A 26,834-nucleotide genomic window follows, 5' to 3' on the forward strand; every position below is an offset into this window, starting at 1 on the left:
ACCTGGTCTCCCATGTCCTCGTCCTCTACCTCGAATTATGCCACCGTCACGATTTGTTCTCCCTGTACTGCTATCAAGAGTGATCTTCAATGATCTGATATCGGCAGTGATTTGATGATATTCAGAAACTAAAACATAAAAATAACAACTAAATCTTTTTCAATAGCGCCGGCAGGAAGGAGTACTCTCACTTTCGGTATGACACTGGCAAAGGAAGGAACCAGGTCGGGTCAGTTGAAAGCAGTTGCAGTTGGGGAAGGCACTGATCTTGGATTGCAAATTGGGTCACGGGTCGGGTCACCCTCTAGAAATATGTGTTAGATTCTTATGTGTAGTGAGTGACGATTTCTTGAACGTTTAAATATAATCTATAATGTTTTAAATAAGTTCATTATTACTATTTTATTATTAAAATTCATAATTATTCCTTAACTATGCATTAAATTTAAAAAAAAAAAAAAAAAAAAAAACAAAAATCCACTCATCACAATTTTGTATATTTGATATAACGGAATATATTTAGTTATGGAATATATCTTCGATATTATATCTTTTATTTATGATTTAATTTACCGTATATTTTATTTTATTCTCAGTATTTAATTATTTTATATTTTCTATTTCTTTAACATATATTTGATATATCACAATGTTTGTTAATGTCTACATTCACTGAACCACTTGAATTAAAATTTTTACATGACCTCGTTTATTTATTGGTTATTTGAATATTTTTTAATACAATAAAATATTAATATTTTTGCAAGTTTTAATTTTTTTTTTATATTGTTATTTAATATGATAAAAAATAAAGCAAAATAAAAGAAAATTATCAAATTTTGGTAAGTTTATTATTATTATTACTATTTTAGTATTAAAAATGTATTATTATACCTTATCAAACAAGGATGCATGAAATGTGAAAAAAAAAACAAAAATTATCTAATTTTGGTATGTTATTATGTTTGCACACAAATAAATAAATAAAATAAAATAAAATGACAGCTCATTCACCTCTTCTTTATATAAGGATGAAGCGATGGTCAAATAAAACTTCAACTCTCTAATGGCGACTCTAAAAGATCTCCCTGTAGTGTTGTTAATCGAAATTCTATCAAGGCTTTCGACAGAGTCTCTACTCCAATTTAAGACCGTTTGTAAATTTTGGTACGCTCTAATCAACGATCCTGCAATTTTTTCTTTTCAAGATAAATGTATTTTTATCAAGCGTCGAGTAATGGTCGATTTTCAATACTATACGTACATACCCTCCATCATCAAGTTATCTCACGCCCCCGGTAGATCTATGTCCATTCTCGATGTCATCAATCCATTCAGAGATACTGCACTTTTTGATATTTGCGGTCATTCTCATGGCTTAGTTTGTCTTTCGTTCGATAGGGATATTTTCCTCTTTAATCTGACGACCGAAAAGTTTCGTAAACTTCCATCATCGATTCTTCACTATGGACATCCCTATAATATGGATTCTTCATTCACAAACGCTGTTGGATTCGGATACGATTCCAAATCTGGGGATTTCAAAGTAGTTAGGATTGTACAATTCCGCAACCAATATGGAGAACTTTATCGTCCACCTGGAGTGGAAATTTGCGAGTTGAAGAAAGAAAGATGGAGGGAAATTGAATCCTCTACTTGTGGGCGTGTATCGATGTCGTTTGCTCCTGAGATGCATCATAAAGGAACATATTATTGGTGGGCATACAAAAAAGAAGAAGGAAATATTATACACACGTTCGACATGAGCGAAGAAATTTTTGGCGAAATTTCAGTACCGAACAATTTAGTGGAGGAGGATGTGGAGTATATAAGTATGGGGATGTTGAATGGATCCATTGTTATATTTCACTGCTCAAAAACAGGGAATGAAAAAACATTCTCGGTTTGGGAGATGAAGAAAGATGTCGTTTCATGGTCAAAACTAATGACAATTGGTCCTGTTTTTGGAGTCGAGAAGCCATTGTTGTTTGTGAATTCAGATGAACTTTTAATCGAAGCAAACGAAGGACAAGTGATTTCTTACCATATTAAAACTCACATGACCAAAGTTCTTCCCATAAAAGGGCGTCCATGTCAGTTAGCTGATACTTATTTGGACTATAGTTTGATGGACTATAATTTGTATTAAGATATAATATTATAATAATTAGTCATGAAATATATCTCAGATATTCATAATCAGTTAATATAAGGACTTTTTGGCTGTGAGGTTATCACGGTCGTACTTTTTTAATTGTGTGGCGTTTTTATCATGACAAGCTCACGAGAGGCCTCGATTGAAAATGGAAATGGGAAAACCAAACTCCATATATATTTTTCGGCCGTCGGATCTTAGACTGGGTTTACGGTAAAATTAAATTATTACAAATCTAAAAATATAGGTACTAATTTGATTAAATTGTTATAAATAAATAAAAAAGAAATATTTTTGAGTAAGAATTGTTTTTAATTTTTGAAATTCAATTATATTATTAAAGCTAAATGTTAACGTTTTCTATTTAATATTTAAATATATTTTTTTAAAAGTTAATGATAATATAAAAATTAAGTATTATTGAAATAAAATATTACATTTTCTATAATTTAGTCTTTCCGTATCCTCCACTAATCTTCACGTTCGAGCTGAAATTCAAGCTCCAATGGCGATGTCGTCGTCTTCCTGTGCGGTGGCGGACTTGGTGGTGAAGAACGCACTCATTTTCACCAGCGATGATTCTCTTCCTTTCGCCGATTCTATGACCGTACTCAACCGCAGGATTCTTCGTGTTGGCACTTACTCCGCTGTCCAGGTTATTCAAATCTCTTCTCATCTGTCTTCCCTCGCTTTTTGAGATTTGAATGCGCGTGCTGCAGTTGGAATTTAGAGATTTGAGCGAGTTTAGATTCAACTCCGCTTCACAGAAGGCAGTATCGGAAGTTTTGTAGTTTTTAATGATTGTACATATAGAGGAGAATTTTGGAGTCGTTATTGCTAAAATTGAACTTATATTGAGTCTATTCTCCTCTTCAAATTAGTTTACTCTCCATTTGAGTGAGCTTGAGTTTTGAGAAATCGAAATGTGTTTTCATTCTCCTATGTAGTATTTCATCGTTTATGTGAATACAGGACTTGGTCGGACAAGGGACAAAAGAGTTGAATCTCGGGGGGAAAATTGTGGTTCCTGGATTTATTGATTCTCATGGCCACTTAATTTATCAAGGACTACAGGTTTTAGTGAAGCTTCATGTGTCTTAACTAATTGCGTTATTAACAGCTTGAATTCAGTTCTATTTCCAATGGAATTTCCATATGCCCTTTATCAAAGTCTCAAAAGTTTGAGTTTAGGCTATTCACATATGAATCAGATGAAGCAAGTGAACCTTCATGGTGTAAATCATAAAAGCGAGTTTGTGAGAAGGATTGCAGAAGCAGCTAAAAGTAATTTCCTCTCTTTATCATAGTTCATGAATCCAGCAAAAAATATTGTCGTACTCATCAAATGTTTTCGGTGTTGATTTCAAACTTATGGTGTCCTCATATTTACAACCTGGTATGCATATAATTTTGTCCTTGCTTCTTGATTACATTATGACGAAATGATCTTCCTAAAAGTTCATTTGTATTTATCATGTTCACAGATAATTAATAGATTATATGTTTTTACCTGAAAGGTAGCCATTTGTTTGACGCAAAAGAGAAATACAAAAAATAAAATGAAAGTTTATGATAGGGCTTAATTTGAGTGGGATTTGTGGAGGTGAAGACGTTCATGCTTTTTCTGGTCTCTGTTTCTTCAATGCTTATATGTTCGTATTTTTTCAATTATAAATGACTCGGAGGGATATTTTTTATTGGGACTCCTAGATCCCAACTAAATAACCTCTCATGCAGTCTAGAACCTCAAGCATGCTGCCTTTGCAAAAATCATAGAAGATATCCCAAACCCATTTGTTTGAAATGTGATTTCACTGGAAGCCATTGGAATTATATCTTCCGCACTTCTGGCTTAAACTGGTGATTCCTTCGGTTAACTTCAGAGTTCTTGGTAAAACTGCAATAGTTCATGGGACCTAATCTCTAGTTGAAGTTAGTCTTGTAAGTGCTGCTATCCTATGGTTAGCTCTGGTTTAAGCAATTGCGGTGCCTAATCCTATTTTGTACTTGTTTTAATAAATAGTAATTAACAAACCTTTGATTCAAGGAAAAAGAATGACAAACCAAAAAATGAGAATAAGAAGGGTACCTTTGGGTGGTAAGACATTCATCCAAGGAACCTGTGAGATTGGAAAGGCCTCCCAGTTGGTCAAATGTAATGAACGAAAATTATTAGGAAACTCTTACCAATAAAAGACTCCTATTGGGCATTCTGAAAGAAATAGAATGCTGAGAAAACAAGACTTTCCTCATAATGGGAAATTCTTCTATTTTCTTTTCTAAAACCTTCTTCTTACAATGTTTGAGTCCTCCTTCCTACCAGGACAGAAGAGTTAAGGTTCATATTGTCTACGGCTTTGCTTAGTTTCTTTGTTTCTTAATGCTTGTTTTTTGTCGGGCCTCTTTTTGGTTGCCTAGATGGTGGTAGCCTCCTTGTACTTCATATTTCTTCTTGACTTTTTTCCCTGCTACAAAATAAAACAAATATATACTGTGTTTTTAACTTCCAAATAATTTATTATAATATTATGGGCTTGTACGTGATGATTATGTAGAGCCTTCTAATTTTGGAGCTTTATAAAAACATCCAGATGCTAAGAAAGGAAATTGGGTATTGGGTGGTGGATGGAACAATGATCTTTGGGGAGGTGAATTGCCAATGGCTTCTTGGATTGATGATGTTACGCCATCTAACCCTGTAAGCCATCTCTTCCTTTAATGTGATTCTATGAAACATATCACATGTCATTTATTTTACATTCAAAATTTTTTTTACAGGTTCTTGTGTCAAGGATTGATGGTCATATGAGCTTGGCTAATAATGTAACACTTAAATTGGCTGGAATCACTAATTTAACAGAAGATCCAGAAGGCGGGACTGTAGTGAAAACTATTGGTGGAGGTATTGTTTTACAATATGGTTGAAAAATTGTAGGAAACAAAAATATGTTAACAATGAAAATAATTTTGGAGAAATTAGAGCACGGAGTATCTTTTATATTCCAAGGATAATTTAAAAATACTTTTTCATCTTCAACACCCCCAAAAAAAAAAAAAAAATGAAAGAAAGAAAAAAAGATGCCAAGTATGACAGTGAGATAGTTCAATGTGGTCAAGCATGATGGGCAGTGATCATTAAGACCTTTTGTAACTATTAGATAGGTGCTATTTTTTGAATTGGAGGCTCTTCAGGTGGGGTTGCCTCCTCTTGTCCAGACTGATTTTTTTAAATGCCTTTGTATATTCTTTCATATTTCTCAATGAAAATTTGATTTCTTATTTAAATTATATATGGTCAAGAGTCAAGAATCTAGCTCGGCATATTTTCTATTTTTTGTGGTTTATTGTTTCAGTGGGGCCTGAATTTTTATCGAAGCTGTAACTTATTTGATTTAAAATGTCAGATGAACTTACTTGGATAGGAGTCAGGTTATGCAAACTTCAAAATCTAAAAGTTTTAGTATAATTAAGGTCGCTCTGCTTTCCAATATGAAGCTGGTTGGGTGCATTCTTCTATACTTTTATTGATAAAGCAATGAAGCTAAATAGACTAAACCTCCTTTTCGGTATTTAAGGAACATGAATAATTCTTTTCCAAAATATTTTGCAGCATTCTTCTCATGCCATCTTCTGTTCATAAGGGTCCCATAAAGAAAACATACTCTCCTTGTACTAAGAAATAGCATTTTTCCTTGTTCATTCTTTTGTGATGAAAAACCAGTCAGTTTCTGGAAAAGAAACTTATAATTTAAATGGGCACATTTATCCACATTGGTATACTTTCATGAAACTTGTGGTGCTTTGGAACATTGGTCTTAACGGCATTAAAAAATAATTGTTGAAAAATTCTTTTCCATACACATAATTTCTCTTTTTTCTGTTCATTTCTTCCTTTTCTACATTTCGCTGGTGAATTTGATCTTAGTGTGAGGCCAAATGAAATTATCTATAAAGCATTTTCTACACCATGTAGATCCTACTGGTGTGTTGATTGATTCTGCACGGAAGTTGGTCTTACCTTTTATTCCCGAGGTAACAGTGGAGGAAAGAAGAGAAGCATTGATAAGAGTCAGTAAACTTGCTCTGGCTAGAGGTGTTACAACAATAGTTGATTTTGGGAGATATTATCCAGGAGAATCAGTGAAATTATCGTGGGAAGATTTTTCAGGTAATTTTTGTATGGTTCTTCAATGGGTGGCCATGCTAAATCTGTGTTTTCTATGTCAGAAAATTGCTAGTTCAGGCCAAATTTTTATTTTGGCTTGCTTTAGTTTGCTTCCTCAAATGTCTACTTATACAGCTGTAGAACTCGCAATAGTCAGATATGATTACATTCCTTGCTTTCCATTTTCATGTAGTAAACCATTTTTTTTACGCCAATAATTTTAAATGGGCAGATGTGTATCAGTGGGCAGATTCTTCAGGGAAGATGATGATCAGGGTTTGCTTGTTTTTTCCAATGGAAACATGGTCATATCTACACGTATGACACCCAAAAGAATGTTATTTAAATAATGTTCATCATATTTCCAAGTTTGCATGCTAACTCTAATAATGGATCTTCTCTGGAATGTATATATTCAGGTTTTTCAGGATGTAAACTGGTTAATTTTACAATAAGAAGCATGGAGGAAAAATTAACATGCAAATTAACATAGATATGGGCTTTTCCTATTTAATTTGATTACTTGTGTTTTTTTAATGTAATATATTACAATTCATCATTTAAGAGGAATAGATTTAACCATATCCATATACAAGTGGCTTCTAAATGCTTTCCAAGTAAATATATATTTTTTGTTAACTTTTTGGTAATTATAATAACTCCGTTCTCTGTGATGTCCCACATTGGTTGGGGAGGAGAACAAATCACTATTTATAAGGGTGTGAAAACCTTCCCCTAGCAGACGCGTTTTAAAGCCTTGAGGGGAAGCCCAAAAGGGAAAGTCCAAAGAGGACAATATCTGCTAGCGGTGGATCTGGGTCGTTACAATGGTATCAGAGCCAGACACCGGACGATGTGCCAGCCTTCTCGCTGTTCTCCGAAGGGGGGTAGACACGAGGCGGTGTGCTGGTAAGGACGCTGGGCCCCAAAGGGGGTGGATTTGGGGGTGGTCCCACATCGATTGGAGGAAGGAAAGAGTGCCAGCGAGGACGCTGGGCCCCGAAGGGGATTGGATTGTGATGTCCCACATTGGTTGGGGAGGAGAACAAACCACCATTTATAAGGGTGTGGAAACCTTCCCCTAGCAAACGCGTTTTAAAGCCTTGAGGGGAAGCCCGTAAGGGAAAGCCCAAAGAGGACAATATCTGCTAGCGGTGGATCTGGGTCGTTACATTCTCATTTATCAATAATAAGTTACCATATTGTAGTATGATGGTTGCTTGTTTATTATTTAAAAGTTCAGCTTTATATGGAGGCTTATTTGACCCTTTGATTTTTCAGTAGAGAAAACCAAAATTTGTACTTTTTTTTTTCCTTATTATTTGATTTTTAGGGTAGTTGATTAAAGTTTTTACACCTTTGAGGGTCTTTGCTTCAATTGACTGCGCTACTAATTACTGTGCAACAACCTTAGCTATACAGGCTCCTTCAATCACTTTAATTGCTTTAGCATCTCCCTTGTTTGTTGTTGCTTCTAACATTTCTTTTATCCCCCACAGGATCTTATTCACAAAATGGGACAAGTTGTGAGCCCATGGGTTTACTTGGGTGGTGTCAAGGGTTTTGCTGATGGATCTTTAGGTTCACATACTGCTCTGTTTCATGAGGTGAGCGCTATGTTCAAAGTTGAAACATTCATTTGAAGTCTACCTAAAGTTGAGATCATTTGCGGTTACTCCTTTGGGGCCTACCTTTTAATTTGGTTCTTACTGCTTTTTGATGATAATTGTCATATTGAGCTTTTCTAGAACAGAAGTATCTTCAACGTGTTCATCTTTCTAGTAAAACTCCTCTTATACATTGTTTCCATATTATGTGGCTCGTAGTTCAGTAAATATTTATGTTACCATCTATGCAGCCTTATGTTGATGAGCCTGATAACTGCGGCATGCAAATGACAGAACGTGAGAACCTTTTCAACATGACCATGGAATCAGATAAATCTAAGCTTCAAGTCATTTTTTTCCCTTCTCTGTTATTGTTTATGATTCATCTAAACAAGCATGATTGCAACATGATGATTCAATAGGTTTACCTTAAATTTGGTTCAGGTTGCTATTCATGCCATTGGCGACAAAGCAAATGATATGATCCTTGATATCTATGAATCTGTAATTTCCACAAATGGACCAAGGGATCGAAGATTTAGGGTAATGTGTTCTAAGAAATAGGGAAGCTGATCAATCTGTTGATAAATATATCTCATCACTATTTTTTGTTTCTCATGAGTAGGTTGAGCATGCTCAACATTTGGCACCTGGAGCTCCTGAACGATTTGGTAAACTTGGGATTATTGCTTCAGCCCAGGTCTCGTATTGTTCTCATATGGACTCTCTTTTGACTTGTTTGTCTCCATTTTCAAATTCTCTGATTAAGGATTAATATTTGGGCCATGGGTCATGAATAATATCAACGAAAAAGAATAGGTCAAACTGTCCACCATGAAAAGCTTATGCTTTTCTCAATTTGGATGTCAGTGATTATGCTCTCTTCCCACAGTCCTACTTTTTCAATATTGCATGATTGTATGTTAGGTCCTGATAAATTTGACCTATTCGTGAAATGTTCTTTTAACAAAACTGTCATATCAAATTAAAGTTACGCCTCACATCAATTTTCTCATATTATGAACATAGCATGGAGAAATTTAAATGGATAAAAAAATATGGATGTAATCAATTCTCTTTTTGATGCTTTTCTAAGACTGTGAGCCGTTCCCATGTATTGATTATATCTGTGGAAATTATCATCTATGCCATGTTATCTTTAATAATTTATTTGCATTGTCAAAACCCTTTTTGCATTTTTCTCTTCTTTAAGTTCATCTTCTTCTGTTAGTAGCTAGTTGTTGTCCAAAACATTAAAAAATTTAATAAGCGTTCCTTTTAGTCTGATTTGCACTTTGATTTTAACATTACTCTTTAGAACGTTGGTAGTTCGACATTACTTTAACAGTTTCATCAATTTTGATGGATGAAATCTATTTCTTGGCAGCCAGAGCACCTTCTGGATGATGCAGAGTCAGCAACAAACAAACTTGGGGCACAGAGGGCTCAGAAAGAGTCTTTCTTGTTTAGATCACTGTTAACCTGCAAAGCATGCTTAGCATTTGGTTCTGATTGCCCGGTGAGCTTGTGACATTTTTATGACTTAAATAATACGCAGACTTAATTCCTTACACTGCTGTTCTTAAAAATTCCAAGTTAGGAAATGACACAAATTTCATATATATATTAAGTTGCTGATTTAAGATTTCTTGTGTGTAGATTGCAAATATCAATCCATTGGGTGGTATCAAGACTGCATTGAGAAGGATACCTCCAACCTGGGATCACGCTTGGATTCCATCTGAGTGCCTCACACTCGATGAAGCAATAAAGGCGTAAGTAACACTTTCTCAAATGTACCTGTTTAGTCCGCTTTTGTTTGTTTCTAATGCTAAGGTCTGTTCAGCATTTATAGAAGCAATTTAGTTTTTTCAAATATTACCCTTGTCAAGTATGGGGCCTGACCTATCGTTGAGATGAAAAAGTACATATGGGACCTACCATAAATGGTATGGAAAATCCTTGTTTGAAATGGAGACAGGATTAGAAGATAATTTATAAAATTTTATTTCGGTGATATGGACAGTGATTGGATTTCATTTCCTCACCCCAAACCTGACCCAACCCAAGTGTTTTCGATTGTAATTGTTCATTTTAAAATTTATTTATAAATAGAAGTGTTAAGTTCTTAACTGTATTAAAACTTTCATATTGGTCACAGTGTTAAGTATTCCTCCACAAGGAGTTGAATGCTAAAAAACTTTGAGAAAAAAGAGTCTGAACTCATGCCCATAGCGTGATAGGCGTCCTTTGTGCAAACATTCAGAAGAAAACGAGGGATATCCTCTTTGAATGCTTTTACAGAGGAAAGAGTAGAACATATTATTTCATTACTTCATCCTATCTCGGGTGTTGGTTTCATTGGCTAAAAATGGTAGACTCGATTATTACACATGGCCATAAGTTTAAAGGGAAAGCTAAAATCCTTTGATGATTCATAAATGCTTTGGGTTTTCTGTGTTTTCTTTTGTAAACCCAGGAGTTCTAGACTTTATATATAACTTTGTTCCTCAAAATCAATGACATAAAAGAAAATCGCTTCTATAACAGTCCAAATATGTCCTCTTTAGGCTTTCCCTTTTGGGCTTCCCCTCAAGGTTTTTAAAACGCGTCTGCTAGAGGTAGGTTTCCACACCCTTATAAAAAATGTTTCGTTCTTCTCTCCAACCGAAGTAGGATCTCATAATCCACCTCCCTTCAAGGCCCATCGTCCGGTGTCTAGCTCTAATATCATTTATAATAGTCCAAGCCCACCACTAGTAGATATTGTTCTTTTTGGGCTTCTCCTTACGGTTTTTCAAAACACGTCTACTAGGGCGAGGTTTCCACATCCTTATAAAGAATCTTTCGTTCTCCTTCCCTTCGGGCTTACAAGTATATATTTTCATATATTTAATTTTGAATTAATTCTTTTATTTACAAAATAATAAAAATGGAAAATTGATTTGAGAAGTTTTCTCCGCTTGAAAAAACACAGTTGGGAGATATCTTAAACCTGTTCTGATTCTCCAAAAACATGGGGTGATGATAGAACTTGAAAATATTTATATGGTCAAGGCCCCAAATCCCAACCTCTCTGTTACAATCCCAACATGGATTTGAGTTGCTGCCATTAGTTAATGTTTCAAAGGAGGCTTAGACCAATAGCCTCTCTTGATATAGTTGCAAAAGCAGAAATGTCATGCAGGATACTTCTCATCTGTTTTTTTTAATACTGGAAAAGTCTCTTGCATTAGTAGGTAATTTGCATGGTTTCAAGTAATCATGTCTTCCCCCTCTTCAATGAAATTAACTTCTATTCAATAACATTTGCACATCAACCCTGCAGGTACACAATATCCGCTGCTTATGCTTCCTTTCTCGACAAAGATCTCGGATCTCTGTCCCCCGGAAAGCTTGCAGACTTTGTTATCCTATCCACAAATTCATGGGACGAGTTTGCAGCTGAAGGGTCTGCTTCGATCGAGGCAACATATACTGGTGGTGAACACGCCTATCCTTGAAGGTGCGTGCTTATTCTCTAAAGGATTCATAGTTATTAGACATCACTTAGAATCCGAAATTTGCTTTAGCTCTAAGATAAATTCGTGCATGCATTACACCATCTGTACTGTTTGCTGGTCAATAATGCATGTGAATATTAACATGGAAAGCATGTCTGCATACATAATAGTTCAAGGTTCAGTGTACGCTATGACATTCACAATCAGTCATATTTTCATGTTTTCTGGCTAAGATAACGCCTTTGATGACGTTTAATCAATGTCATTTTCATTGCTTAATTACCGCTTAGCTTAGCATACGTTTTTGGCTCATAAATCAACACTAATGATTATCAGAAATTTTGTCTGAGGACTTCTGTATTTGTTTGTCTGATAGTTTCTATTTGGCTACAGTATCGATCTGTTCTTTTGTTCTTTTCAATAGAGGATTACCTTTTGCTATAATTGTTTAGGTTCCTGATTTAGGGAGTAGATAAGATTATTTGCCTGTCTTGTGTTTGCTTACATGCATCGTTTTAGTTAGTTAAGGCGTACATGTGTTTTATGTTAGTTGAGCTATATTTATATTAACAATTTAGTGGTAAAAAAACATTTAATCTAATAAATTATTGACGATGGATTTAAGATATATTACAATTTTGTTTATTTTATATTTTTAACTTTATTTTTCATGTCAAAAAGATTTCTACCTTAATTAAGTTAACATGTTCAAATCTTCATTTGTTGTGTTGAAAAAAATGTGATGTCTCCATTTTCAAATTAATCTTTGAATTTGTTTGGTACCCTATCAAATCGAGAAAAATATGATTTGAAATGATCTTTATTATCGTCTTTTCTACACATTTCATTTTTCAAATAAAAAAAATAAAACAATAAGTTATGTTTTCTTTTGAAATGAGGCGTGTGTTTTTTACCAAAAAGTAAGAGGTTTAAATTTTCTCACGTGATCCGTTCACATAGTGTCTAACTCAAAAAAAAAAAAAAAAATTATATTTACCTTAGAATTAAATTTCTTTAAAGAAAGTAATATAATGTCTGGTAACTACTTGATATTCGACTTGTTCTTGTCTTACCTTTTTACCATTGTTTTTATCTTGAAACATTTGAATAAAGTTTTTAAAGACTATTTTCCATTTCGTTGTGGAGAATTGTGGAGAATCGTACTTGTTTTCTTTTCAATTCTCGTTCATGAATTTAACGTTTGAATATAGATGTGATTTTTTAAAAATATAGATAAAAAGTTAGCCATAAAATAAGAAGATCTCAATTTTCTAAAACTATATATTTTTTTTCATTTTTATTTTTGAAATTGTATTTTACAAAATAGTTATAATTATAATAAATGTTCGAAAAAGATGACTAGAAATCAAACCTACTTTTATAAAAGTCGAAACGAAAACCAAATTATTATCGAACAAAACGTAGATCGTTCTCTAGAACTCTACGATAGAGTCAACAATTTGTAGAGGGGGGAAAAGCAAAGCATAATATTGGGTTAGGTGAAGATAAGAATAAGAAACAAGAAGGGTTGAGGAATATGGAAGAGAAGACCTAAATGAAAAGGAGAAGTAGAATAGGTGGTTTAGGGTTAGTACATAGTCCTCCATTCCCATCCTTCAAATTTTACCCTCCCAAAACCACTTTTTACCTTTTAATTTACTTTTTTTTTTTACCCCTTATTTACCCTTCTCCCTCAAAACCTCTATTTGTTGGTTGACATTTTTTTAGCTTGGTCAAACTCGACTAATCTTACTTCTTTGATTACTATGAAGATTGTTTATATTAATGATATGGTATGACTTATGAAATTTGATATTTGAGTTTTATAAGATTTTGGTTACTTATGTAATATGTATTATGAATAAGTATAATTTTTTAAATAATAATAAAAAAAGGAAAATAACCCGACAACCAGAATTTAGTTTGTTTTTTTTAATGTGAAGTTATGATCGGATCTTTTTAACAACCGTCCCAAATTCTGAAAACTAGATTTTATAAGATTATGACTTAAATCCGTACTAGTTGGTTGGCTAATCAATTTCAACGAAAAACCAAGTTTTATCCTTCATTATATATATATATATATATATATATATATATGAAAACGGTGGAGGAAGACACAATGGCCAAGGAAGGAAAAATCGAGTCATTGAAATGCAAGATATAGTGTTTAGACGAGTCGTTGGCGAATGTAGGTGAGAGCGAGAGATGATGTCGACGATAATGGAAATCAACTAATTGAAGAACTTTACCTTTTAATTTCCATCACATATATGATGCAATATTCTTCGGTTATGTGACATTTTATGTCAATAATAATACGTAAGAAGTGTTTTTATGAAACGAATAGGGTTGTCGACCACATAAATTAGTTGAAGAATATCACCAGCCAATGTATTTATAGATATGATTCCGACAAAATTAGATTTTTATAATTGTATATATTTAAATTATATCGTTAAGCATTTGAATTAAAATGTAACGCTTCAAATTCTATGTGTATCCCAATACTCTCCTTCATCCTCTGTAATATTATTTAATTTATACGGGTAAAAAAATTATCTTTAAATAAATAGTTTTTTTTTATGAAATAAAATTAACTATTTAAATAAATATTCTTTTGAATAATTAGCTATCTAATTGAAAATTAATGGATATTTCCCATAAAAAAATCATCCATTTGAAAATTATCAAAAAATTATTTGGTTAAATTGAAATTAAAAAAAAAAAAAACAAACCGTAAATGATTCCTCGTAGAAAATTCACCTCCCGTAAATTTTAAAAGAAAAAAATCATTCTCGAGTCGTCGCAAAATTTAACAAAAAGTTTCACAAAAATGAGAATTAAAATAGGAGGCAGAGACGAGGACGAGAAAGTCATCTCTATCTCTATCTATTCGATAGACATCCCGATATAAATATTTATCTTAAATAGTATTCAAATAAAAACGAAAGTAATTTAGAGGTACAAATTTATAAACACAAAATAATAACCACTTATTTGATTAAGAAAAAGTGACATTAATCACGTCTTAAATGAAAATTCAATAATATAAACTTTAGGTAAATATTCCTAAAATATATATTTATTTTTTTAAAATGACACATTAAAATTAATTATAATATTTTTAAAAAAATTAAAAAAAAAATAACCCACAAGAAGGCTTTAATTATTTAAAACAAGCATGGTTATGAAATAATTATTAGGTAATAAAAATGTGCCCATTCCCCAACAAGTAACCCAAAAAAGAAGGGGAAAAAAATAATAAAAGGGAAAAAGAGGGGTAAAAATAAGAAAAAGGAGAAAATGAAAGGACTAACTTGAAAAATGTGTAAGAACCTTTTGGGGTGGCTTGTAGGTCATAGGGGCCTATGGTTGGAGGGGTTAGGGTTCCATTAAAGAGGGTAGGTGGTCCATCCCTCTATGGCTTATAGGTGTCTCTTTAGGTAACATTTGGATGAATCTAGGGTTTCCCCATATTTCACTTTGGAATAATTTCTTTTTTATTTTATTATTTTAATTTCTTTAATTACACGTCACATTTCTAAATATTTTATTTAGACCGTTAAATTATTGATCATAGCTCAATAGCTCAACCGTAATTGATATATACTCGTTTAAATAATAATAAAAATAAATAAAATAAAATAAGATGATTACATTTGATGTAAGTGGTAGGCAAAATGAATCGTCCTCTATTATTATATTATTTTTATTTTACCTTACAAGAAAATAAAATAAAGGGTATTGATTTGATTGGACATTCCTCCAAATAATAATACTTAATAATTAAACTTCATTTAATTAAATTAGTGAAAAATAAAAAGTAAATCCAATAACTGTTCGTAATATGAATTGAAGATTGACCCTAAAGATGTAGGGTTAAATAAAGCTTAAAAGTTGAAGGGTTCATATGACTCGAGAACCCAATCAACCCAAACTCACTGATCCAAACCATAAAAGTTTGCGTAAGGTCAAGCTAACCAATATGAAAACAGGGACACTCGGGTTCGGTTGGATTGGGTTCTAAATCCTAATATATAATTTTAAATATTTTGTTAAAAAAAGGGTGAATTGTCTCTCCTTTTCAAATCTAAAAACAACCTTGTCACTGCAGAGTTTGAAGAATTATTCATTCCACTTCATCTTCTTCCTGTTTTTTCCCTCCTCTGTTACTGTGAATTCAGAGAAATCCCCCGCCATGAACACACCAACATCATTCCATTTGCTTTCCTCTTAACAAATTTATTCATCGTTTAAGTACTGTTCTTCCCAAATCTGAAACGCCCTCTTCAGTTTGTTCCAATCAATCATCTTCTTCACTCTGTTTTTCAATGTTGGGTCTCAGAGATGTTCTGTTTTTAGCTCCGACGTCTACTTCCGATCATCATCCTTCTCTTCCTCTCCACTCCCCTGCCGCTCTCGGTGTCAGCGTTGGCATTTTTCCACTTTTAGCGGCAACCCCATCTCTCCCGCCTCCTCCTCCTCCTCCGCCGCCTAATCGGACGGCCGAGGAAGTTAGTGATCGTACTCGGAGTTCGGAGAATCTGAAGAGAACCCATGATTTTGGGTTTGGGAAAGGGGATTCGTTTATTGCCGGCGACAAAGGAGACGCCGGCGAGAGCTCCATGGCGGTTTGTAGGGACTGTGGAAACAGAGCAAAAAAAGAGTGCGAGTATCGGAGGTGCAGGACTTGTTGTAAAGGACGTGGGAATCATTGCTCTACTCATGTGAAGAGTACGTGGGTTCCGGCGTCTCGCCGCCGTGAACGTCAGATGTTGGTGGTGATGGACGGCGTCGCCACTGCTAGTGGCGACGGTGGTTCTTCTGGTTCTTCGTCTGCTGGTGCTAAAAGACCCAGAGTTTTGATTCCTTCGCAGAGTACTCCTCCCGCCGCCGCCTCTCACGCTTCTGCCTCCATTGCCACCACCTCCCGGAGCTTTGAAACAACCTCCAACCATCAAGGTGGTTCTCTCTGTTTCTCTCTGTTTTCCTCTGTTTCTCTCTGTTTCTCTCTGATTCTCTCTGTTTCTCTGTGTGTAATGATTTGTTTATCTGTTCTTGAGAAAACCCAACAATCTTTTCATATTTCACACTGTTTTCCTCATGATCTTGAATTCAGTAGATTCAAATTGTTGTTCTTCAAATCTTCTCTGTTTCTTGGAACTCTGATAGCTTATGACAACAGATGCAAGCTTCAAGAAGTCGTTACCGGGGCAAGTTCGTACCCCGGCGGTGTTCCGGTACCATAGAGTGACAGCCATTAGCAGTGGTGAAGGAGAGTTAGCATACCAAGCAACAGTCAACATTGGTGGCCATGTCTTCAAAGGCTTTCTGTATGATCAAGGAGTTGTTGATCACAAAAATGGATACCCATCTCTTTCACATCTTCATTTGGAAAGTGGTAGCCATCACAGGGAATAGAGACATTCCTCCTCTTCTTTCTTCCTAAACTCTTCGTCCTAACGATTACCCGAAACCTCGGTCTCACCTCGGGTCTTGGCTCTCGGCTCGGAACCTTGAAAGATATCATATCTCTACTAGGATGAAGCAAGCTAGCTTGTCCACATCTCTTGTTTGATTGTCTATCTAAGAAATGCTCGTAACCGTCGAGTATCTACTTGTGAATGCTATCTTTTAGCTACATATGGATCTTTTCTAATTATGATTGAGACCGTGTTCATCGTGAATATGTAGTAGGAAGCTATATAAATGAAGTTGAAGCCAACACGAGAAGGCGAACAAAATCCATAGCTCACTATCACACCCTAGTCTTTTCAAGTATTATTGGCCCCTCATTGTACAAAGTGTAGGAAACAACTCCGACTACATATCATAGCAAATAGCAAAGAAACGTGACTAAACGGTACGCAAAAAAGATGTTCGAGAACCCAAGGCTCATCACTAATCCAGATAAACATGGGTTTAAGCTATAAAGATGATATTTAGTATCTTATATCCAAAACGTCCTAAGATTAAGTTAGTCTACTGCTTGTTTCTATAAGAACGAAACATTCTCTATAAGGGTGTGGAAACTCTTCCTAATAGACACGTTTTAAAAATTTTAAGGGCAAACCCAGACGAGAAAACTAAAAGAGGACAATATCGGGTACTGGTGGACTTAAGAGCGTAGGTTATACGAAAGCAACGGAAAAGAACAATGGAAATCAAGTTATTTGGGGCTTCAACCATTGTGTTAAGAGATACATTTACAAATTAGTAAGAGTTGGGTGAACAACTCTCATCTATAACTTTTCTAAATCATATCACAATTTTCTAACTTAGAAGGAAGAATACAATGCATAATTGCCAAAGCTCTACATGGTTACTTTACTTTATACACCAAATGGTTACCTGTTTCTTTTCTTTACGTCTTCTTCTCGTGGCCGAATGCTACGACTATCAAAAACCGATATCATTTCTCACAACGGACCGACTGTACAACGATGGCCACTGGTGCAAGTTTTGATGAATTGGGTTGGTCAGTATAACTTCTTCAAGTGTCTTCTACAAAAATTCTGAAGATGAAATCTCGAAACCGTTTTGAATATTGCTTTGGATCGACAGCAGATATCGATGATGGATCGTATTGAAACGATTTATAAGCATGTTCGAGTTTCTTACTGATGTCATAGTGTTGTAGTATGTCGATTATACCGATGAAAATGATCACGTCGTATAACTCCCCAGTTGGTTCTCCTACTAGCTGAGCTTCGGGTTCTCCTTGTCTCACCGTCCGTTCTGCCCGTGCTGGCAAATTGATGCCTAATCTAATGGAAGCCCACCTGAATAAGTAAATGATTGAAGTAATTTGGTAATGATGTTGAACAAGAAAGCATCTATTTCAGAAAGCTAATAAACTATAGCATGGAAGAAATCAGGCATTAGCTAGCATGGTGCATCAGCAAAATATTTGAAAACAAGCACGAATGGTCAAGTTTCTCGCTATACTACAACGGTATCGTGAGAAGATTTTTGCAGGATTTCTATGAGATCCAATATCGGTTGGAGAGGAGAATGAAATACCGTTTATAAGGGTGTGGAAACCTCTCCCTAACAAATGCGTTTTAAAAACCTTGAAAGAAAACCCAAAAGGGAAAACTCAAAGAGGAAATATTTGCTAGTGGTGGGCTTGAGCCGTTACAAATGGTATCAGAGTTAGACATCGGGCAATGTGGTAGCGAGGAGAGGCTAAGCCCTGAAGGGGGTGGACATGAGATGATGTGCCAGTAAGAACGCTAAACTTCAAAGGGAGGTGGATTGTGAGATCCCACATCGATTGGGGAGGAGAACGAAACACCCTTTATAAGGGTGTGGAAACCTCTCCCTAGCAAACGCATTTTAAAAATCTTGAGAGGAAGCCCAAAAGGAAAAATACAAAGAGGACAATATCTGCTAGCAGTGGGATTGGGTCGTTACAAATGGTATTAAAGCCAGAATCGAACAATGTGCCAACGAGGAGGCTAAAGCCCCAAAGGGGGGTGGATTTGGTGGGGGTCCCACATTGATTGGAGAAAAGAACGAGTGCCAACGAGAACGCTGGGCCTCGAAGAGGGGTGGATTGTGAGATCCCACATCAGTTGAGGAGGAGAACGAAACACCCTTTATAAGGGTATGGAAACCTCTCCCTAGCATACGTGTTTTAAAGACCTTGAGGGGAAGCTCAAAAGGGAAAACCCAAAGAGGACATTATCGACCAGTGGTAGGCTTGAGCTATTACAATATCAGTAACTTAATATCAATAACTCAAGTTCATTCTACCTGCCCGAGTCTTGTTCCGTGAATTGACCGTCTGCTTCATAGTCGGGATCTCTACTTCCTGAAAGATACATTTTCGAATATCAGATTACTTGCTGAAACTACGATTTGGAACGGAAACTTAACCGATGAGCAGATACCTGAATCTTGGCTATCGAGCCTGTTCGGTTCCCGATCCGAAGTTTCTTGGAAGTGAAGACCAACTAATAGACTATAGTCCATGATCCTCTCCTGTTCAAGAAAGTCACAGTCCTTGTCTACTTGCCTGGACACAAATGCTTTGTCATGAACAGCAATGATTTGCAAACAAAACTGATAAGGAAAAATGTTAAAAAGTTCATACCTACAAAAATCTTGAAACCAAATCTTCTGCAATCGGAATATATAATTAAGATCGAGATCTTTAAGCGTAGTCGTTCCGTCGATTTCGGCCTCCGGTTTATCAGTTATCCGACCATGTGAAGAACCTTTCAAGTCGAAACGTCGGTGGATAGTGTACTCGGAACAAAACAGGTTTCCCATTATCACGAATCGAACCTATAAATCAAGAACATCTATGAATTTAAGGATCTATATCAACCATTGTAATGCTTTACTATCCTTTAATACCTTCTTTTGTGAAGTACCCGTCAATCTAACACAATGAAGACCGTAAAATTTAGTGACGAGAGTATTTTCGAACGATCGAACGTGTTTATAGTAGGCAGGAAGCATCCTCAAGAGAACCTGCACGTTGTCGTGGCGTGTTAAGATTGGAATAAATTCAACTCGTAGAAACATATACAACAGCTGAGAGACATGACAGGACTAACTTTCACTTCAGCCTTCTTCATCGTTTTAATCATGTATCTATCGTCGTAGGTTAAATAAAAGAAACTCCCGCTTTTTCCGGGGGACGAGAGTTCCCGAAGGGCATCGTTTCCACATATAGATAGCATATAATCAGCTGGATCGACCTTGAACAGTTTCCTAAGAGTCCTGAAATTATAAATTGGATAAGATGACTGAAAACTTCGAACCGAACAAGAAATATGCCGATCGTTACGTTTAGCACTGACCTGAAGACAACAGGACAGTAATCCTTCCATTTGAAATCAGAAGATTGATGAGGTGGTGTATACTTGGAACCTTCTGGTGGAAACTTCGTCCAGATTTTCTCCTTCGGATCGAAAACCGACGACTTTAGATCAAGCGTTGTCGTTGGAGCTGGCCTCCCAACAGAATGCCTGCGCTATGGAACAAAAAGATCACTAAGTTGGCTAACAGATACTCATTCATTTCATACAACATTCGAACACGAAGTAGCATCGCGATAGACATAGCTGAATCATTTATATATACCTAATCCCGAGTTGCAGATTCAACATGAGTTCATAATTCTTATGTCCTTTCGATATCGTAACACCCTGTCTATTAGCAGGCTGAAATCTCAAATTCGATTGTCGTTTCCCTTTCCGTTCGAAATCATGTCGTTGATGATGATGACGACTCCCAATTCCTTTCCTATTTCTCGAACTCCCTTCATTCGTCGATCCATCATTCATCGAATCAAAACTAGAATTCGAAACTTTCCCATCAACAGATAATCTTTTCAATCTCCTATTCCCATCAATCCCTTTCCTAGATACCATCAACTTCTGCGGCGACGAACCGATATCAATCCCCGACCATGTTATCATCTTCTGAGACGGATAAATCAATATCCTCTCCCCATTACAAACCACACAATCATTCAAATACTCAACCAACATCCCCTGAGGATCAGATGCCATTTCTTCATCCTTTGATGAACCACAAGGATAAAATGTTCCACTCCGTTCATCACATTCTTTACTCCAAACACCAACATAACAACTCCCATCACTCCATCTAAACGTTCCATTCCCTTTAGGTAACCCATCTTCCCAACACCCATCATATCGATTTCCATCATTCAAAACCATTGTTCCATTACCATGAATCTTCCCATTTCTCCATTGACCAATATAATGATGTTCATTCTTCCATTGATATCTCCCCTGCCCATCTTGATACCCTCTACGCCATTCCCCTTCATAATAATCCCCATTAGCATAGTTTTGTGTTCCTTGTCCATGTTTTAAATTCATAACCCAACACCCTCTATAAGTATCACCAGAAGAGCCAGTATAAGTACCTTTACCATCCATGTACCCGCTTTTGAAATCGCCTTCATAAGTAGCGCCAGAAGGCCAGCTGAATTTGCCCTTGCCTAATGTCTTGCCCTTATACCATTCGCCAACGTACATACACCCATCGGTGCAAAGATACTTGCCATGGCCGTGTGGCATATTATCCATCCATTGCCCTGTGTAGAAATCGCCATTGGGTATCGCTCTCTCCGCGTGATGAAGCTCACCAGGGCCTGGTTCGTCGTCTGCTGGAGCGACGGACATTGCTGAAAATATGCTATTAGCCCTTTTCTTTGCGGAGTTTTGGGTTTTACGAACGGTTGCTTTCCAAGCCTTGACGATTCCAGCGTTTTTTTTGTACATTATCACTCTGAATCTCTCCTATCTCTGTGTTTTTTGAGGGACTTTGGTGTCATTTAGGTCATTTCTTCCCTCGATTCATCACTCTCTTCGCCCATTTTCACCGGAAATCGAAGAACCCAGATCGGGAAAAACGTCGGTTAATCGAATCTTTCAAAAGGGAAAGAAAATGGGAAAGAGAGAGCGATTGAAAGGGAATGAAACGGAGAGGGATTACATAAATACGGCGTTGTTTGTGTTCTTCGGAGAGTGATTCTTCTAGTTTTGAGGTTCTATCATGATTTTGTGAAATGGGCAAGTCTCGGATTTTGGAAAATGGAAAGAGAATCAATTTTTTTTTTTTCTAAAAAAAAAAAAAATTAAAAAAGGGATAACCAAAGAATTAAGCTGTTTGATTGATGAGGAGGAAAGCAAAAGGTTCTTGATACCAATGACTGACCTTTTCTCTTTGTCTCGCTAATTTCTTTTTTTAATTTTTAATTTCTTTTTTTAATTTTTAATTTTTTTTTTTAATTTTAGTTTTTTCAATTTTAGAATTATTTGGACCAAGAAATTCAACCCCATTTCCTTTTCCCTCCCGCTTTTGGTTCCTAAAATAACTAAAAAACCAAACATTTGGAGGGACGAGAAACATGCTCATAATTTTGTGTTTTTTTTCTTAATCCTATGTTTGTATTAAATATAATTTGTAATCGTCTATGTCCTTTCGTTCTCCTTCCTAATCGAGATGAGATCTTATAATCCACTTCGTTTCGAAGTCACCGTCTTCACTCACACTCATTCCTCTGTTCAGTTAACGTGGGATCTTATATAATTGGTTGAAATTAACCTAAAACGTGTAATTTTGTATTTTTTTTTTTTTTATAAACATGGTTTATTAAAATTAATCGGAGTGTCAGAAAGATTATTACAGTTCGAGTATGGTCTTCTATGTTTGTATCGGAGAAATTTCGAGATATTGTTCTCTTTGAACTTTCGCTTCCCCTCAAAAAATTTAAAACGGAGGTTTCCATACCCTTATAAAGAATGTTTCGTTATCCTCCCTAATCGAGGTGGGATCTCATAATCCACCTCGTTTTGAGACAACGTCCTCACTAACACTCATTCCTCTCTTCAATTAATGTGGAATTTTACGTGATTAGTTGAAATTAACCTAAAATCAGTATCTTATTTTTCGAGAAAATAAAACTTTAGGTTAAACTCAATTAATTTATATTTAAAAGAATGTTTTATAATTAAGCAACATTATTGACTTGATTAAGGACACAAAATTATTTAAAAATTACCCATGAGAAAATGGTGGGAGAAAATGAAAGAAAATATATGTTAATTAAAATATTAAGAAATTAATTAAATATAAAATAAAATTAAGACGTGGTGGCTACTTTGCTAACGTTAATTAGGTCAAAGCCCAAAAGGCCCACTCCACTCCCTAAAAAAAGGAGAGAAGTGGGGCCCACAATGGAGTTAGCGTTAGTGGCTTTAAAAGTTGACACTTGTCCTATTATGCATCAAAACTTGAAATCATCCATCATGAGTACATGATGATGATGGATCATACATCCAACAATATTTTAGTTTTTTTTTTTTTTTAATTAAAAATATTTGCATATTTTTTCCCATTTGACATGATCCTTGGGCATTGTGGTAATTTAAACCTTCGATATTGTTTATCTTCGAGTATTAAATATTATTTTAATATTAGTAGACTATAATTACGATGTTCGATTCTGGTTCAGATTTGTTCATATGACTCGAGAATTCAACGAATTTAGACTATTCAAAATATTGGGTTGAGTTAGATTTTTTCTTTTCCCGATTTGAGTTAGGTTGTATCTTTGGAAAATCGAAAAAATCGAGTAAGTTCAAAGGTTGACCTGACCAACTCGAAAATAGGGTTACAATTCAACCTTAACTTACTTTTAAGATTAATATGAAAGTTAAGAATATTTAACGTTCGTAACCAATAAAAGGAATGTATCGTGACTTGTAAATGTTTAATATTTGAATTTTATGATATTTTAATTATTAATTTTAAATAAATAAATAAAATTTTAACTAAAATATAATTAATTTCAAAAAATAGAAAAATAAAAATAAAAATAACAATAATAACTTTCTAAGAATATATTTGTGGTTTAAATATATCCCATATATATTATAATATATATCAAACTAAATTTAATTTCTAGAAATTTTTAAAATTTAAAACAAAGGGATTAAAAAAATAAAATCCCAAAATAATTATTAAAAACAATATTTAAAAAATAAAATAAAATACACCCAGACAACCCTAAAGTGATTCCACAATTCAAGATTATTTTTTTAATATATATATATATATATATATTAAAGATAAGCTTTTGACTAAGAAAGTTTAATTATTTTGCATTTGAAAAACATTATAATATATATATTCACATATTTATTTAATTAATATTACAAATTATTGTCATTTTAAAATTAAAAAAATAATAAATAATAAAAATAAAAATAATAATAAAAAAAAAGTAATGCCCCCTCCTTTCACAAAGGTATTTGGACATACCATTATTCAACTTTGGCTATCAAACAAAACATTTCCATTTCCCACAACTTATCTTGTTGGAATCTTCAACATTTTTTTTATACAATCTCTCAATATTCAAAGCTATTTAATTATTTTATATACCAATTTTTTTTTCTCAAGCTATTAATATTGAAATCCGAGCAGTCTACACATTTTATAACAGTTCAAGCTCACCGCTAATAGATACTGTCCGTTTTGGCCCCTTACGTATCGTCATCAACCTCACAATTTTAAAACACGTCCACTATGGAAAAAGTTTAGCCCTACTTCAACCAGAGGCTCGTGACTGACTCTTATACCATTTGTAACAGCTCAAACTCACCGCTAGTCAACATTGTTCAAACACTCACGTAATTGATTCAGTTAAGACCACATTAGCAATAATACATGAATAGTCTTTATAATTTGGCAAACACTATTAATCTATAGGACTCATATCAGTTTCTATGTGTCAAAGACGTGTGCACGTAATTCAATCATAATCAGCTAGAGATAAAAGACCCAGAAACTGAAAATGATTGAATAGCGTAATTGCACACCAACCATACCCAATTAAAACCGAATAGGATCGACCCACATGCACCCATTAAAGAGAAAGACACAAGTTTGAAGGGTCGAATATTAGGCAACGTGTAAGACGAAAGGCCATTTGATAGGGAAGAAAAGAAAAGAAAAGTAGAGATCTTTGTATTAATGGGGAAATTTTGTAGGGCATATGCCCTATGGGCAATGGGTTGGCCATTGGCAATTAGGGAGAGGTGGGGGAGACAAAGGTGTGTGTATTGTCAACATAAATAGAGGCAAAGTGGTGATGATATGGAAAAGACAAAGGGCAGCATTGGACCAACAATGAAGGTTTGATGTGTACAATGTTGTGTTGTCAGACTTAGAATACTCTTTTTGTCTTTTAACTTTTTCTTTCTTTATTTTTTTTATTGCACTCAATTCCATGTCTTTCTAACTTCTTCCCACTCCAAATCTTTCACTTTCCTATAATACCCTTGTTCTCGGAGGGTTTCAGTTATACTCCCGAGCTTTGAAAAGTTCTCGTCTTTATCCTTAAACGTTAAAATTGATGCAACAACTGATGTGAAAATTCAAAAATATACGTTATATTGTTTATAACATAATTCATGTTTGTTACTGTGACAGTTGCTATGTAAATTTTGATTGTGTAAATAGTTTTGTCTATTTTGGTCTGATACCATTTGTATTAGCTCAAACTCACCGCTAATAGATATTGTCCGTTTAGGTCTGTTACATATGGTCATCAGCCTCACAGTTTTAAAATGCGTCTGTTATGGAGAGATTTTAACACCCTTATCAGGAACGCTTCATTCCCCTCTCCAACTAATATGAGATCTCACAATTCATCCTCTTTAGAAGTCCAGTGTCCTCACTGGGCACACCACTCGAGGTTTGGCTCTATACCATTTGTAACAATTCAAGCCCACTGCTAACAGATATTGTCCGCTTTAGTCCGTTACATATCGTTGTTAGCCTCACAATTTTAAAACGCGTCTGTTAGAGAGAGTTTTCCACACCCTTGTAAGCAATTATTGGTTCTCCTCTCCAACTAATGTGGATCTCACAATCCATCCTTTTTGGGGCCCAGTGTCTTTGTTGGTACACCAAACGACATTTGGCTCTATACCATTTGTAACAGCTCAAGCCCACCGCTAACAGATATTGTCTGCTTTGGTCTGTTATGTATCACCGTTAGCCTCACAGTTTTCAATCGCGTCTGTTAGGAAGAGGTTTTCACACCGTTATAAGGAATGTTTCATTCCTCGTTCCAACTAATGTGAGATCTCACGGAAACATACACTAAAGTTTTAAAGATATTTTGTATAATTTAGCCTAATTATTATTTATATACGTCAATGTCTAGTCCATTTACCACCCGAGTAACTAGGTGGGTATCGAGTTAAATTTTATATGTAACCAAGGGGTTGGTGTAAAATTTGTGTTACCCTACCACTACAAGGTAAAAAAGAATGATGGTAGTAAAAAGTTTTTGTAGCCTAGCATTTACTTGTTGGGGTCGTCTTTGTTTGATAGGTAAGCATCTTTCGTAACAAAGTCTGTAAAACGTCGTGTTACCGTATTACCGTTTATTGAGTCATAAAAAATGATTTTTTATTTTATTTTAAGAAGACGACAATAAGTCAAAGATATAAATAAAGGCACTAAGTATGGTTATTTGATGTCTGTTCAAACCCGAACAAGCTCATGTGATCAGATTTCATAGGTTAAGTTACATGTCGTGAAATTTTAATTCAAAGAGTGATTAAATCAAAATATAAATATAAAATTTATATTTTAACGTTTCTAAATATATTAAATAAAATTAACAATAATAATCCATTGACATTGTGAAGCCTAAAATAAATTAAAATTGCTCCAAAAGTAATTATGTTTATTTGTTTATAAATTTTTAAATAAACATTTTGACAAAAATATGGCCGGCGAGGTGAATGTGCGCGCACGCTTTCTCCCGCCGCCACTGTTTGAGAGGCGGTTGCCGCCGTCCACGGCGGTTGTTTTTTTTTTTTTTTTTTTTTTTT

At 34.9% G+C, this 26,834-nt stretch overlaps 4 protein-coding genes across 4 annotated transcripts; 3 read left to right on the forward strand and 1 right to left on the reverse strand.

Annotated features, from left to right (window-relative positions):
* The first annotated feature begins 1,066 nt into the window (after window positions 1-1,066).
* LOC111466313 (F-box protein CPR1-like) lies at window positions 1,067-2,200 on the forward strand. Its single transcript, XM_023110918.1, has one exon. It carries the CDS (start codon window positions 1,067-1,069, stop codon window positions 2,147-2,149), a length of 1,083 nt encoding a protein of 360 aa, XP_022966686.1. The 3' UTR covers window positions 2,150-2,200.
* Window positions 2,201-2,608: 408 nt separating this feature from the next.
* LOC111466536 (putative amidohydrolase YtcJ) lies at window positions 2,609-11,790 on the forward strand. The gene is made up of 14 exons (XM_023111237.1): window positions 2,609-2,810; window positions 3,128-3,229; window positions 3,367-3,439; window positions 4,747-4,853; window positions 4,934-5,057; window positions 6,129-6,323; window positions 6,553-6,638; window positions 7,820-7,927; window positions 8,179-8,274; window positions 8,372-8,470; window positions 8,553-8,627; window positions 9,315-9,446; window positions 9,587-9,702; window positions 11,256-11,790. Exons 1-14 carry the CDS (start codon window positions 2,661-2,663, stop codon window positions 11,428-11,430), a joined length of 1,638 nt encoding a protein of 545 aa, XP_022967005.1. The 5' UTR covers window positions 2,609-2,660; the 3' UTR covers window positions 11,431-11,790.
* Window positions 11,791-15,516: 3,726 nt separating this feature from the next.
* Window positions 15,517-17,194, forward strand: LOC111466543 (protein SHI RELATED SEQUENCE 6-like). The gene is made up of 2 exons (XM_023111247.1): window positions 15,517-16,395; window positions 16,619-17,194. The coding sequence occupies exons 1-2, from the start codon at window positions 15,765-15,767 to the stop codon at window positions 16,852-16,854; spliced, it is 867 nt and encodes a 288-aa protein (XP_022967015.1). The 5' UTR covers window positions 15,517-15,764; the 3' UTR covers window positions 16,855-17,194.
* Window positions 17,195-17,580: 386 nt separating this feature from the next.
* LOC111466538 (phosphatidylinositol 4-phosphate 5-kinase 6-like) lies at window positions 17,581-22,073 on the reverse strand. The gene is made up of 8 exons (XM_023111239.1): window positions 20,530-22,073; window positions 20,247-20,414; window positions 20,001-20,166; window positions 19,798-19,914; window positions 19,532-19,725; window positions 19,329-19,453; window positions 19,192-19,249; window positions 17,581-18,215 (listed from the first exon to the last, which is right to left on the reverse strand). Exons 1-8 carry the CDS (start codon window positions 21,699-21,701, stop codon window positions 17,927-17,929), a joined length of 2,289 nt encoding a protein of 762 aa, XP_022967007.1. The 5' UTR covers window positions 21,702-22,073; the 3' UTR covers window positions 17,581-17,926.
* Between the last annotated feature and the right edge of the window lie 4,761 nt (window positions 22,074-26,834).

The sequence above is a fragment of the Cucurbita maxima genome, unplaced genomic scaffold (assembly GCF_002738345.1).
Source record: "Cucurbita maxima cultivar Rimu unplaced genomic scaffold, Cmax_1.0 Cma_Scf00031, whole genome shotgun sequence".
NCBI classification, from domain to species: Eukaryota; Viridiplantae; Streptophyta; class Magnoliopsida; order Cucurbitales; family Cucurbitaceae; genus Cucurbita; species Cucurbita maxima.

Bases quoted from the DNA above. Each gene is read 5' to 3' on its own strand.
- LOC111466536 (XM_023111237.1), top strand. From the start codon at position 2,661: ATGGCGATGTCGTCGTCTTCCTGTGCGGTGGCGGACTTGGTGGTGAAG. The intron at 6,639-7,819 runs GTATGACACCCA...TATCCCCCACAG, and splicing joins AAACATGGTCATATCTACAC to GATCTTATTCACAAAATGGG. The intron at 7,928-8,178 runs GTGAGCGCTATG...CCATCTATGCAG, and splicing joins ATACTGCTCTGTTTCATGAG to CCTTATGTTGATGAGCCTGA.
- LOC111466313 (XM_023110918.1), top strand. From the start codon at position 1,067: ATGGCGACTCTAAAAGATCTCCCTGTAGTGTTGTTAATCGAAATTCTA.
- LOC111466543 (XM_023111247.1), top strand. From the start codon at position 15,765: ATGTTGGGTCTCAGAGATGTTCTGTTTTTAGCTCCGACGTCTACTTCC. The intron at 16,396-16,618 runs GTGGTTCTCTCT...TTATGACAACAG, and splicing joins AACAACCTCCAACCATCAAG to ATGCAAGCTTCAAGAAGTCG.
- LOC111466538 (XM_023111239.1), bottom strand. From the start codon at position 21,701: ATGTACAAAAAAAACGCTGGAATCGTCAAGGCTTGGAAAGCAACCGTT. The intron at 19,454-19,531 runs GTATGAACTTTT...ATTTGTGTCCAG, and splicing joins TGGTTTCAAGATTTTTGTAG to GCAAGTAGACAAGGACTGTG. The intron at 18,216-19,191 runs GTAGAATGAACT...TTACTTATTCAG, and splicing joins ACGGAACAAGACTCGGGCAG to GTGGGCTTCCATTAGATTAG.